This window comes from Engraulis encrasicolus, chromosome 8 (assembly GCF_034702125.1).
Source record: "Engraulis encrasicolus isolate BLACKSEA-1 chromosome 8, IST_EnEncr_1.0, whole genome shotgun sequence".
NCBI classification, from domain to species: domain Eukaryota; kingdom Metazoa; phylum Chordata; class Actinopteri; order Clupeiformes; family Engraulidae; genus Engraulis; species Engraulis encrasicolus.
The window spans coordinates 55,889,136-55,903,985 of NC_085864.1; the positions used below are offsets into that span (position 1 = coordinate 55,889,136).

General features: G+C 40.7%; 1 protein-coding gene across 1 annotated transcript in view; it reads left to right on the top strand.

The window, feature by feature from the left end:
* The first annotated feature begins 3,644 nt into the window (after window positions 1–3,644).
* Window positions 3,645–14,850, top strand: part of LOC134454010 (NLR family CARD domain-containing protein 3-like) — a 60,218-nt gene continuing 49,012 nt past the window's right edge. The window contains exon 1 of the mRNA XM_063204751.1: window positions 3,645–3,751. Coding sequence (XP_063060821.1) covers window positions 3,645–3,751 — 107 coding nt within the window. The remainder of the gene's footprint in view (window positions 3,752–14,850) is intronic.

The following is a 14,850-nucleotide window of genomic DNA, read 5'->3' on the forward strand; positions in this document are numbered from 1 at the left end:
CTAAAGGCAAAAGAAAACCCTAAGTGTTTAAGCCCCTTCTCTAAATTTAAAGCTAACCTCAGTTGCGAGATGGACTGACCACAAGGCCTGACAGCAATGCCAGTGGACTAATTAACAATAGTGATTGTGATTTTCCATGAGGAATGCGGGGAAGGAAATGATGCTTCAGCTGACAAGACCAACCAGTGGCCCATGATAATGATGCATATACTGTACCATTGCACAGTAGGAGAAAAATAGGCCTAACCCTTCTGTGGTTGTTTCAGTTTTCTTGGTAAAAATTTACATTCCCTTCACTAATTAGGCTACAGTTCTATAAGCGTATGATCACAAGCTTTCAAAGAGGGTTGATTTTGCAAATGACTGAACTGACATGAATGTACCATTTTGAAAATTTTACACAGGAATAGGCCTATGAGTGATTCTACGATTCGTCTGTGCTTTTGGCAAAAGCAATATGTCAATTGTGTCAATTATGTCAATTATTATTATCCAAATAAATGACCTAGATGTTTACATAGTGTATATATTTAAGTTTCCAAACAAACAAATTGCCAAGCTTAATCTTAAATCATTTGATAAATACTCTAATGAAAGCGAACATTTGCTTGATTATTTTGTCAACAGTGATATGGACAAATACTATGTCATTTCAAACATATATAAAATACTACAGAGTTGAAACAACATATGTTTGAAAGTGCTTATATCCCTTAGCAATAATGTTGTCATTAATCTGTGCAACTGATATAGAACATTTGATTGTTGACTTCATAAGTAGGATTTTATGATTCACTGTGATACAGACTGACACACTTTTCATTATAAATCCATGTAACGTCTGATTTGAATTTAGTCACCCTCCTTACACAAGACTTCCTTCTCCAGAGATAATCCCTAGTGTCTGTTCATATGACTTTTCCAACACATAGGGAATCAATAGCACAAAAACAAACAAAACAGTCAACCGTGTTACTCAACTGTGTTACGGTCAACAGTGCAGGGGAACAAGTCGGCACTTTTTTAGGAGAAAAAACAGAGAAGACAAACCCATCTCCCTTGAACACAAATTATTTTGTTTGTTTGTCTGTCAATATGGAGATAAATTGGCAAAACCATACTCCTCCTCAACTGTCATAGCTAATTGTAACACCATTGACGGTAACACGGCTTGACATTTCAGCCATTTTTATGGTGTGCTAACTGAGGACCTCAGAAGTTCCACCACAACACCTTAATCAATTCATGTATTTGTATGCTTTATCTGTGTTTTTCTACATATGATTTCTAATTCAGATTCTTATGAATATGTTGATAACACAGTTGACAGGCAATTTTCCCGCTATGAGAACATGAAAAAGAATGGATTAAATTATGGAAGGATGGAGCTCAAAACTTACCAAAAAGTCTTCCCATATCCTGCCAAAGAGGTTATGACATCACGTGATGTTATTCGTATGGCCTAAGACCAACCCATTACTGATTTATGGAGGGGGTTTCAGACCGTGACACGGTTAACACAGTTTTCGTGGACACACACAAAATGGCAAATTTCATGTATAATGGAAAGGACAGTGGTTTTTCTGACAGTTTTGTCATATTGTGATGATTACTGTGAATCAACGTTTGCAATCGTCTTGAGCAAAACAAGTTTCTTTACATGCTAATATGAAGACTGAATCTGACATTTGGAAAACAGGACGGCATGAAAACGCCGCAAACCAGTATTAAATATTCATTCTTGCTGAGGGAAATAATGCCATGTCTACACTTTCTGTATTATATGAAAGATAAATGTGTGCGGATGTCCAAAACATCATTGGATGCCGTTAATAGTTACTGGAATTGGCAAATAAAATCCATTGATTTAAAAGCGCAGCCGAATCGTAGAATCACTCATTTTCAAAGTGATTATTTTTGTCTACCATCTAATCATGCCATGCCTTGTTGAATAATAGTTTGCCAGTATTGCAGGGTGTATTAAACCCAGTGTACGTTGGGGTTTGGGAGAGCAAGGAAGAGAGCGGCATCTGTGATTAGCCACTTCGAAATGTGAGCGTAAAACCTGTTAACCAGTGGGTTTTATGAATCATGAAGTGTTGCCGCATTTAAAAAACTTTGTTTGGTTTTGTGTTTGTAATTTACTTTGACGTTGCCTATAGTCCACAGTTTATGGTTATTTTCTGTTGACTTCCTACACATTTTCTTTCTGTCATGTAGGGTAGCCTATTGTAAATAAATCGACCGTATTTTGATCATTTTGATTTCGGACTTAATTTAGCCATTCATTCACCCCTCAATTGCAAACTTTACCCTGGTAGAAGGAGCATTTGCTACCCTGCACGTACTCATTAAGCACTTCTTGTCTGACTGATTGTGGCTGTGAATAAGGTATCTTTATTTTAAAAAAGGGCCTGTCACCGTTTTGATAATTGGCTGAATGCTGACACCACGGACCAGATGACCATTGCGGTCTTGAACAGTGCGCACTCTTTCCAATTCAGATTGATTCTGAGAAGTCAACTGGCTATTGCAGGAGAGGGGAAAGGTGGCAATATTATCCACAAGCTTGTTGGATAAATCGTGTTGAGCCTATCGCAGATGAGGTTCTTGAATTGTGAATAGTTCTTTGAGTTTTTGAAATGCCTCCTCTCAACATTCAACATGTAAATTAGTTAGTTTGGTTAGTCCAATGCTTTCCTGGCAGGAGAATCATTCATTAGGCAGTACTGCACACACGCATTCAGCAATTTTATCATCATTTTTTTTTCTGCTGGAAAGTAGGATAGGCCAGACCTTCAGGTCTTCATAAAAATGGCCTACCACTGCTGTGATATTTTGACTACAGACACTGCTGAACATTTAACAGTTGTTTAGGCTACAGTACTATATTGACAATTACAGTCATGCCGCCTTTCTTGAACTGCATGCACTCTTTCAGCTCCAGATGCGTGACAGCCAGATAAGAAGCACAAAGGTCGGGACGTTCCACGGTCCCGTAGGAAAGGTGTCAATATCCACAACCTCACTGAATAAATAACCCTTGAACTGTGTACAGCAATCACAGACTGTTTAGGTTCTTGAATATTTTCTAAAGCATGGAATTAATTTTCCATTAATAAGGAAAGGTGTAAGATCTATCCTCAATCCTCCCCGATAATGTTCGTCGAGTCTTCAAAATCACGCATGTCAACAACACCCGATGTGTTAACTGTTAGTCTTACATTTAGCAATAACATAGCCTAGGCCTGCTTAAAGCAATTGAGTACCATATTTTCCCAGTTTGGGGAAATCATTTTTGTGAAGAAGGAATAAATCGCCTGTCGCAAACAGCCGCCTGTCTCAAATACATAACTGGTCTCTCACACGATTCAGAAAAATAATAGCCCGGGCTATTATTTTGAACTTTACTGATTGATTGAGCTTATGATGGCTACAGCCCGCCTGCTTTTTTTCAGTATTTCAAAATCTGTCTATGTTTGCATGTCAAAGTCAACCCAAAGTGTACTTTTTGTCAACATTGTCAACATTTTACAGATGTTTGAATTTGTGCGTGTGTGTGTGTGTGTGTGTGTGTGTGTGTGTGTGTGTGTGTGTGTGTGTGTGTGTGTGTGCGCGTGTGCGCGTGTGTGTAATCCAGTCCCATGCAGCAAAAGAGGCCCCCCTCTCCTGTGCCGAGCTGTGTGTCCATGAAGAGTGACAAGTCCATGTTCGAGCCTCCGTGCATGGGAGGAGATCCTGCTGGTCAGAGGTGGGTATCAATCTGACATTCACACAGGAAATAAACTCACCATCACAGGAGATATTCCTACTGGTCAGAGGTGTGTATTGGCCTAAGATTCACATAGTCTGAGATTTACCACTACAGTCATGTGTAGAACATCTGCAGAACTGGTCTACTTTTTGAACTCCTACATCCTTCCCGACAATGTTCTTCGAGTCTTCAAAATCGTGCAGTCAACATACCTGCTGTGTTAACTGTTAGTCGTACATTTAACAATAACATAGCCTAGGCCTACTATTGCTTAACCCTCTGAGGTCTAAGGCCTTTCAGAGGCTTTTAGGCTGCTTGGACCACCCTGATATTTTCAAGTATTTTTAAGCATCTATGCAAAAGTGAAATATATGGTTGTATTCTGAAAAGCCTGACAAGAAATAATCTGAAAGAAAATTGGATGTCATACAAACATGTTTTATTTAAATTGAGTATAAACACAACTGTACAAAATCAGGTTTCAGAGGTCTTCAAAAAGTGCAAGAAAACACACAGACTGTAAGTGGTGCATTGCGTCTTTTTGGCGGCACACAGAGGCATGCAGCGCAACTACATGTGTTGTGCAAATTGGAACAGCTACATAGATGACACGAGAAGGTGTGTAACTGATCGAAGGTCTGACCTAATTGTGTGCCGTGCACTCTACTCTGGTGAACAATCAGAGCGTTCCATGTTTTAAAAGTACAGGGACAATCTGTATATGTGCAGGGGTAGTTTGTGGTGCGGCCAAAGTGGGGATGGTGGAGTTTGTAATGAGCAAGTAGATCAGACCTACTTTGAACAGCTGATTCACATCCCTTGCACTGCCACATTTACTGTGAAAGAGAACCCAGAAAGGGAGGTTGATATACCAATACAGAATATGAACACAGACACATAACAATATGATCACAACATGCTGCCGATACTGCTCAATATTCTCGTACTCGTCAAGCACTTGCCGATAGCAGGAACGATATTGCTATTACATAAAACAATGCAAAATCTTGTCACGTTCTGTGGACGTGAAAGCAGCATGGAAAAAAAGTGCCACCTCATACATTTACTAACATTTAAATCTACATGGAAATGGACAATAAAAATATCACAGGTGGAAAAAAACAAGCCATGCATTTATTTTCATTGTATTTTGGTGGTAAAAGGTATCGGTATTCTGTATCGGCAAGTACTCACACTAATGTACTCGTGCTTGTATCGGTTTTCAAAAAAGTGGTATCGGTGCATCCCTACAACATGCATTTAAATTAATGACTCAAATGTAATATGTATTGTCCTGTGTGCAGCTTGAAAAACAAAAGTACACAAGTATATTAATGACCAACAACATTTATGACCATGTAGCATTGACCAGTTATTAAAGGTTCAGTTTAGTGAAGAAAGAGATGGAAGTACAACACAATAACAAAAAGGAGGAGGGACAGAGAAAGTGGAAGAGTTAGAAAAAAAACTAAAAACTCAATGGAGAAGAAAAGGAGAGGGAAGTAGGAAAACAAGATTAACCTTCGAAAGGATAGAAAGTATGGGGGGGGGAGACAAAAGGAAGAAGTTAGTGACCAAGAGAACAGGTGTGCGTGTGTGTAAAATCACCAATTGCTGTAACTTACCTGGTACAAGCACCAAATGTTCCAATTTCAGTAATGCTGCAGGAAGCTCGTTCTGAAGTGTATTTGGAACTGGACCAGTTTGCTCTACAGGTGGTAAATCCTCTTCTACACGCTCTGCAAGGGGGGCAATCGCCATTCCGACACAACGCCATTCCGACACACCGCCATTCCGACATTTTTTTTTTTAAATGTCATTCCGAGCCTCTGATGTCCCTGCTCTTTTTCTGCCTTGTCCTTCGCAGCCAGTGTTTTTTTTCAGACTCTAAGCCCACAATTAATAGAGAGCTCTGTTTAAAAACACCACTCTTCCTATCATTTAAACATTGTTGCAAGTGCTTAGGCGCGTGAACATTTCTAACGCCAATGACATTTGCAACAATGTTGCAACACGAACGGAAAGTAGTGGAGAAAGTGACATCACAGTTACGATCAGTCTATCATTTTTGTCACGGTCCAAATGGCCTTAACTTGTCCATTTTCCCTGCTTTGTCAGACTATCTGGTAGATATAAGTTACTGCAACTATCTGTTTGCAGAAACGCAATAGCTTGGCAAAGCATTCGGAAAAGCCACCGAAAATGAAAAAACAATTGATATTTACCTTACATTGTAGATATTCCATGCCGCTCGTAATGTCTTCAGAGAAAGCAATTGCGTGGAAAAGTTAAACGCCAACGGATTCCTCCTTCCCGCTTAGATTCAGGTCAGGTGCACGAGCTACTGGCGTGGCCACGTCAGGAAGTAGGCGGAGCCCCGGCCTAAATCTTAACTTTTTCCTTACCTTCTTCCTGACCTTCTGATAAAAAATATGTGAATTTCACATTCTCAAGGAACAGCTAAAGCTCACATGATTTTTTTTAATTTGAGGTTCTTTCATTAAATTCATGCCATTTCAACAACCCCAAAAAGACCTTTTTTCAGTGTAGGGCTGTAACCATGTTGTATCTACCGAGAAATCACGATACGCAGAGTCACAATATTGTATTGCAAGAAGAAAGTATTGTGATACGACCTTTCCAAGTTATATTACCCTTCAGTTAAGAAAATAACCGCATGATATGATGTGATGGTGTCAAAGTCAACTCGAAGTGTACTTTTTGTCAACAGACATTTTACAGACATTTGACTTTGTGTGTGTGTGTGTGTGTGTGTGTGTAATCCAGCTCCATGCAGTGTAAGAGACCCCCCTCTCCTGTGCCGAGCTGTGTGTCCATGAAGTCTATGGGACAGCCTCCGCGTATGGGAGGAGATGTTCCTGCTGGCCAGAGGTGGGTATCAGTCTGACATCTACACTGGAAATACACTCAGCACCACAGTCGTGTGTAGAACAGCAGCTGGTTTACTTTTACTCCTACTTTATCACACAGATGTGAAGTTTCGATTCAGAGGAAGATTCCTTAGTCTATGTTGGTAGCAAAGGGTCGTAGAGTTGCCCCGTCTGGACTCCCCTGTCCTTTAAGATCGTGAGATTGAATATGTGTGTGTGTGTGTGTGTGTGTGTGTGTGTGTGTGTGTGTGTGTGTGTGTGTGTGTGTGTGTGTGTGTGTGTGTGTGTGTGTGTGTGTGATCCAGCCCAATGCAGCAAAAGAGACCCCCCTCTCCAGTGTCGAGCTGTTTGTCCATGAAGTCCATGGGACAGCCTCCGTGCATGGGAGGAGATCCTGCTGGTCAGAGGTGCGTATCAATCTCATATTCACACTGGAAACACACTCACCACCACAGTCGTGTGTAGAACAGCTGCTGGTTTACTTTTACTCCAACATTAACATCCAAGTGTGAAGTTTCGATTCAGAGGAAGATCTCTTAGTGCAGTGTTTCCCAACCATTTTTGAGTCAGGGCACACTTTTCCCCTTCAAAAAACCTCGCGGCACACCACCAACCAAAAATGATGAAATAATGAAAACAAATTATAGTAGCCGCCTAATAATATAGTCATTCAAAAGTGTCTTGAATAGCAATCAAATAAACACAAAAATGTATTTTTTCTAATCATCTTTTACATTTCCTCTTTCAAATAAAAAGTGCACTTAAGATGTCCCTTCTTAACCCTAAAGCGACCGACTGGGGTCATTCACCCCGGGCACATATTTTCATACACCATTCTGGCAATTTTCATCAGAAAAACTTGTCCTTCTAGGAGTTTGTCAATACATATGTTGTGCATGTTGTGAATGATTTTTGTGAGATTTGGACCATCTATGTAGGATTTATAATCAAAACACCTCTGGGGTCATTTATGACCCCGAGAGGATCCATGAGATACTCAACATTATAATGTCCATTATTGTTGTAATTTTCAAACTCTGTTTCATGTATTTTGCGTCTTTGGGCAGGCCATGGTCAGCAGACCTAATATTTTCACAATATAAACATTTATAGTATTAAAATATAATATATTATATAAATAAATAGGGCACCCCTGCGATAGCCAACGAAGCATATTGTGAGGGCACCCAGGTAGCATTTCCTCTGTTATTGCTCAATATTTGTTGATATCATGGCACAGTGGTCCTAGACACATGATGAGAATATGAAATGGAAGTCATCCTGATGAACAAAGAGGGAGGAAACAAGTCATCAGTGTAGAAATCAATGGTGTTTTTAGAATTTTCCTTATTTTATGGCTATACAAAGGCTGAAGCATCAGTTGAATCATTTCTTTGCTCTAATATATGTGGAAGACACCTTTTCACAGCTACAATGTCCAGAAAAAGTTTCAGAGAAATTTTGAGTGTGCATAAGGTTATATGTTTGAGACATGTTTTTTTTCTATGTAAATTACCATATTCTCTGATCTTGTGATTTCATGAACCCAGAAATGTTGAGTACCATAATGTTTTATTGCAGAAATGTCATCTATGGGCCTAATGGATAGAATTTAGCTTGGTTTCTCAAAGTTTCACTTTGAGCAATTTCCATAATTAGCATAAATATACTGTATTATTATGGTAAGACTACTACAAGTGAATAGGCTAAAAAATTTAAATGATAGATATCACCATGAAACTTTCTCAGTTGATTACTGATGATGAGAGAAGAAAAAAATGTATTGGATGTTTTTTTGTATTTTGATGTTTACATATGCAAATGAGGGCATACATCATATTTAGCATATACGTATGTAAGTTTGACAATTTTTTAGCAAAACAATAAAATGTTCAAATTCACAGTTTTTGCTTTAGATGAGGGACAAGTATGTGCAAGATGTAAATAAATTTGAATGAACACCCAAAAATAATTTATATAGTGGTATTTCTACATAAACTCCTTGGGGTCATAAATGACCCCGCTCGGTCAGATTAGTCGCAAAAACTGGCCGGTCGCTTGAGGGTTAAGGAAGCTATAAACTTCAAAGTAGGCCTACTATTTACAAATTGTTATTCTGTCCAAAAGCATTCTATTTGCAGGAATACAGAAAATAATGCTTATTCTGACAGTAGCAATGATATTTAGGAAAGATTTCACTGTTACAATATGAATATGCATGTTTAATATCAATCTCTGTTCAATGCCTTGCAAAATAGAACATTTTCTCTGATTGTGTCTCCATCCACAAAATGCACATTGGCCAGGAGTTGCGCATGTCCACTAATATCAGCCTTGTCAAGTTGCAACGCAAATTTCTCACGGATACGGATCTTTTCCAAAACCACACTTTCGATGTCAGCAGACATGTCATCAATGTCTGGAAATTGTGTTATTTGAGAGTGGGACTTTGGCTATTTCTTTAACCGCTTCAGGTCCAAGCATCTCATTTACAATGGCTTTGCAGGCAGGTAATATTAGCGTCTCTGCCACTTTGTGACTTTTCTGATTTAGCTACAAGTTCAGCTACGTGGTAGCTAGCTTTAAGGTTCTCTCGTTTACCTTTTCCCCCTCATAAATGCTGGGTGGTTCTCTGTTTGCTTACGCAGGCCAACAAAATAGTCTGCACTCAGCACTCTTGTTTTGAGAAGGGTGTTTCGTTTACATACCAAGCACAATGGAATCGGTGCCGTTGCAGCCCATGTACAAGTACCGGTAGTCCTAAATTCAAATGAAATGTAACTCTTTGTATTGACTCGAGCTCACGGCATTTGCCTTTTTTTGACAGCTACTACAATGCAATTCGCTACCTGCTGCCACCTAGTGATAAGGAATTATTACATGATTAGGACGCCAGTCAACAGCAGACACTACATAATGACATATAGGCATTATTTGCTGATAATAATGAATTCTTTTTTTTCCTTTTTCTTTTTTTATTTGAAAACAAGAATTCTCCACGGCACACCTGATGATCTCTCACGGCACACTAGTGTGCCGCGGCACAGTGGTTGGGAAACACTGTCTTAGTGCATGTTTGTAGCAAAGGGCAGTAGAGTTGCCCCGTCGGGACTCGTACTCAGATTTCCCTTTAAAATCACAATAGCAGCCTAGTTCTGTCTGACATGAACAGAAAAATAGTATGCATCACTACTACAGCTTTGATGACTCAAAAAATCGGTGTGTGTGTGTGTGTGTGTGTGTGTGTGTGTGTGTGTGTGTGTGTGTGTGTTCCAGCCACCTGCAGCATAAGAGACCCTCCTCTCCAGTGCCCAGCTGTGTGTCCATGAAGTCCATCGAACAGCTTCCGCGTATGGGAGGAGATGTTCCTGCTGGTCAGAGGTGGGTATCAGTCTCATATTCACACTGGAAAGACACTTACCACCACAGGAGTTGTTCCTGCTGGTCAGAGGTGTGTATCAGACTGAGAATCACACAGTCTGAGATTCGGGACGGTCCCGAATTATAAGCTTTTGTCCCTAATCCCGAATTTGACTGTGCATGTCCTGAAAGTTAGACTTACCTAATAATAACTTTTAAAATCAGGTACATATCTCAAACTATTTGCTACTGCCGCCATTGCCCCCGAGAGGCTTTCGCAGCCCCAAATATGTGAAGTGGCTGTGTGCCGCCCCCCAGCAATGTATCTATTTTAACTTTATGACATTCTAATTCCATTCTTTTGCAACAGTAAGCGCGAGCAATGACCGGCGCAAATGTTCACTTTCATTGACAAAATGACAGTAGCGACATGGCAGATGAAGAACCCCACTATGTCAGTGAAAAACCAAAGCAACAGTACAGGTAGAGGAAGGAATGGGGAGAGGAACTATTCTGGTTTTACACCGTTCTGTCAGCGTGCATCCTTGCAATGTATTGTTTATTTTTTGACGTTCCAAGTGCAGGAGCGCAAGTGCACTGACAAGCTAACTTGCAGTGACAGCAAGCTAATCCATTCGGTGTTCAAGTGTACAATACCTCGCAGCTCAGATGCCAAAGCGTGCAGGTGGGCGTCACAGAAAGCATTCGAAAAAAATTAAGGAGAAAACGAGAGGTCCACTAACAGAGGGGAAAAACAATGCAGGCATCGCAACTGTGGGGAAAAGAAGTTTAACAAGTAGGCTACTGTAGGCTAATCAATTTATTTCTTGCCTTTCAATCAATCATGTTGTCAGGGCTTGTTATTAGGCTATTTGAAGCTATAAAGTGTGTGTGTGTGTGTGTGTGTGTGTGTGTGTGTGTGTGTGTGTGTGTGTGTGTGTGTGTGTGTGTGTGTGTGTGTGTGTGTGTGTGTGTGTGTTCCAGTCCCATGCAGCAAAAGAGGCCCCCCTCTCCAGTGCCGAGCTGTGTGTCCATGAAGTCCATGGGACAGCCTCCGCGTATGGGAGGAGATGTTCCTGCTGGTCAGAGGTGTGTATCAAACTCATATTCACACCGGAAACACACTCACCACCACAGTCGTGTGTAGAACAGCAGCTGGTTTACTTTTACTCCTACGTTAACACACAGATTTGACGTTTTGATTCAGAGGAACATCTATGTGTTTGTAGCAAAGGGGAGTAGAGTTGCCCCGTCGGGACTCGAACCCAGACCTCCTCTGTCCTTTAAAGTGATACTGTCCCGTTTTTGGAAATAAGCTCATTTTACACCTTCCCTTGAGTTACGTAAATAATAGGGTTTTACCGTTCTCCTGTACTTTCAACCGTTTCCTAGTTATGACAAATTTTACCTCCAAGCTAACAATTAACATTGAGCCCTATGAGACCAGTTAGCCCCGAGCTGCTAACTGCTAGCATGGAGGTAAAATTTGCACTGCCATACCCCGAGAACGGTTGAAAGTACAGGAGAACGGTAAAACCCTATTATTTAACTCAAGGGGAGGTGTAAAATAAGCTTATTTCCAAAATGGGACAGTATCACTTTAAGTCACAATAGCCAGCCAGAAAAATAGTATGCATCACTACTACAGCTTTGATGACTCAAAAATGTGTGTGTGTGTGTGTGTGTGTGTGTGTGTGTGTGTGTGTGTGTGTGTGTGTGTGTGTGTGTGTGTGTGTGTGTGTGTGTAATCCAGCCCCATGCAGTAATCACCAGTTTAATTCTAACTCACCAGAAATGAAACAGCATTGAAAATTAATGTGGTTTTATTTCCGGTGAGTTGGAAGTAGCCCCATATTGCACGCCGTACGTCCAGTGGCACACTGTAATAGTCATTGAAAAATGCTGCTTTCTAGCCAAAAAGCTGAGAAAACGCCATTTGAAGTAGAACTATAATTGCAAACGCTTTTGCCCATAATGACATCGTCCTAACAACTCCAAACCTATCAGATGCTATTACAGAGTCTTCTGTCATCTGTAGCCTGAACAAAAGATTGTTTGTATGATCTTTTCAACCTAATAATGTACTGAAATATAACGGGGGTGGGCTCGAAAACAAGAGTGTTTTGGTTTGTTGCTGGCGCGCACAGATATACTGTCTCATCCTCCTCCCTCTGTTTAGCACACTTTGTGCTCTCCTCTCGTTGGGGAACGAATCACAGCTGGTTTGCTTACTCCAGTACCGTGTGTGTGGGAAGGGGAGGCAGGCATGCAGGCAGACTAGCTTAGCTTACTGCAGCTTCTTTGGCAGAGCGGACAATTTGCAGATTGATGATTACTGTCATCATGTTTCTGCTATACTGCCCTACAATTTCAGAACGCAGTATAATTCAAAATGGCAAACTGAGAAAAAAAGGCTTTAAAGTTTCCTTTCTGGCCACGCAACTGTGTTGGAGGTCAAGTGATGATGACACTTCCATATAATACTTTTTTATGGTGGAAATTTATGCACACAAGAAAAAAAGCAAAAAAACAACATTCTCATTGCTTTTTAGCTGAAAAATCATTATACTGCGTTCTGTTGTGGTATTACTGTCTACACCAAAACCACGGTGTCAATGGAGAAGTGCAGTATAATGCACGTTATACTGCGTTCTTGGCTAGTAAGACGTAACCTCCTAAAACCAAAAAGCGCAGTATAATCGGTTTTTAGCGTTTTTTTCTGAAACGGGACCAAGTTGGACCAAAAAAAAATAACACAAGAAAAAGAAGGTATTTTAAAGACAATTTACGGTCTAAACCCATTTTCGACCATTTTCAAGATACTGCGTTCTGATATTGTAGGGCAGTATACTGATCTTGTCATATATTGTTCGATGAATTTTCTATTGATAAAGTACTGATCACATATCCAACATTTCACAAGCCGATTGGAGTGGTGAAGGCTAGCTGGTCTGAGGCTAAGTGCAATGCTTTCTCATGTGAGCTGAATGCAGAGACGTGCGCTCAGGGTAGGCAGGGTAGGCACTGCCTACCCTAGGATAAATTTCTTAAAAATAAAAAACTAACACGTGTTTTAAAAACTATTCTTGAGAGCTCACATGCACAACAAAAACATTATTTTAGAAATTAGCTGTTAAAAGTAGGCTACAGTAACCGTTGACCGATCAAAACCCCAAGTTATCGCACGAAGCAAAGCACTCAGGCTTGGACAGGTTGCCATGGGAACGCGTCGCGCAGCCTTGACTGGTAGCTGAAGGCTCGGCTTTCTAATGCCAGGTAGAGCCAGGGTAGGCACGCTTTGCCTATGCCTGTCTTGCCCTCAACGCTGTCAATGTAGATGTTGGCGCATGCATAATATCTATCACATAGACAGTCAATGGAGAGCAAAAGCAGAGCTTTTAGCCATGGCGGAAATACTTAAGCCAATCACAGTGGCCAACATGAAAAATTGTTACAATTCAGGTAGTAGCCTTCCTGCTTAAAGTATGATAGCAACAACAACTAGCAAGGCAAGGCTTGTTCAAACTCTAGCCGTACAGAAAACATGGCAGTCTTTGGCGTGTTGTCTTTATTACAAAAAAAAAAGCAGAGAAGTATCATTAAAGACGGTTCAGATGACAGGCAATAGCTGAGCCGTTTGCAATCGCTGCATTGTAGAAATATTCAACATCAGATGGGTAGCAGCTTCAAGTAGTTTGAACGCACTGGGACAAAATATCTTCATCATGTCAACCACCCCAGGCTTTTAATGGATCTAACTTGCATGAAAAACATACTCGTGATTCTGCTTTAAGGTAAGATTCATCTAATTATTAAGCTGTGGGTAGCCTTTTAACATGAACATGCTCAAGTTTGTTGTGGTGCCTTTTGTTGATGGGTCAGGGTGTTGACATTGAAGATTGGTTGTGCTGTGGACACGAATAGACTGCGTGTGTGAACAAAACGAAAAACGAAAACAAACGGTCATTCCCATTAAAGCCTTGTTTTTTCTGATAGCATCGATGAGACTTTGAACCCAATCATCCTGGAGGAACTTGTGAAAATGGCAACTCAAAGTGTGAATTCTGTGAAATTTGGTTTGACTAATGAGCTGGGCTGTGACGTCATAGAGGAAAGTCCCTGGTTTGCTAGTATGGCGATCTGAGAAAACAACACACATTTGATGGACCCACATCTTATAAAGGAACCAAAATTCTGATACAAACATCAGCGTGTCGAAAAACCACACATCCAACCTCATGAGAAAAAAAATCAGCAGCACAAATCTATTTCAGAGGCACTGATAAATCTGCTGAAAGTGACATGTCTGACAGGCGAAGTGACGATTGTTGACATAGCCTGACAGTTTGTTTTGTTTATGGTGACGGACGATTGCTAAGGGCGCTTTGCCATGACCCAAAGATGACGTGGCGTGTGTATTTGTTGACAAATGGGGGGCATTTTGATTCAATTGCGCGATATAGTGTGATTGAAATGCATGTACATGCAAAAATATCATCAACTAGAGAAAAAACTGAGGTATTAGGCTGTTGGAAAAACACCCTAGATAGCCTGAGTCCTCAACATATTTTTAGCGTTCATCATTATTATTATTTTTTGTGCTCAAAGTCACAGGCGTCGCGTGTCCCTCAGCCTGACTCTGAGGACGAGGTGTGTCCAAACGTCAGCCACACGTGCACCACAATACTAAAAACAAACAATCAAACGCTTCAAAGTAGGCCTACGCTATATGCATCTCAGTTTATTCGCTAAGCAGTAGCCCAGTCTGTGAGTTGGCTGTCCTCGACCGAGAGCACCACGGAGGCTGAAGCGCGGATATCCTCCCAAAACCAATTTATTGACCAG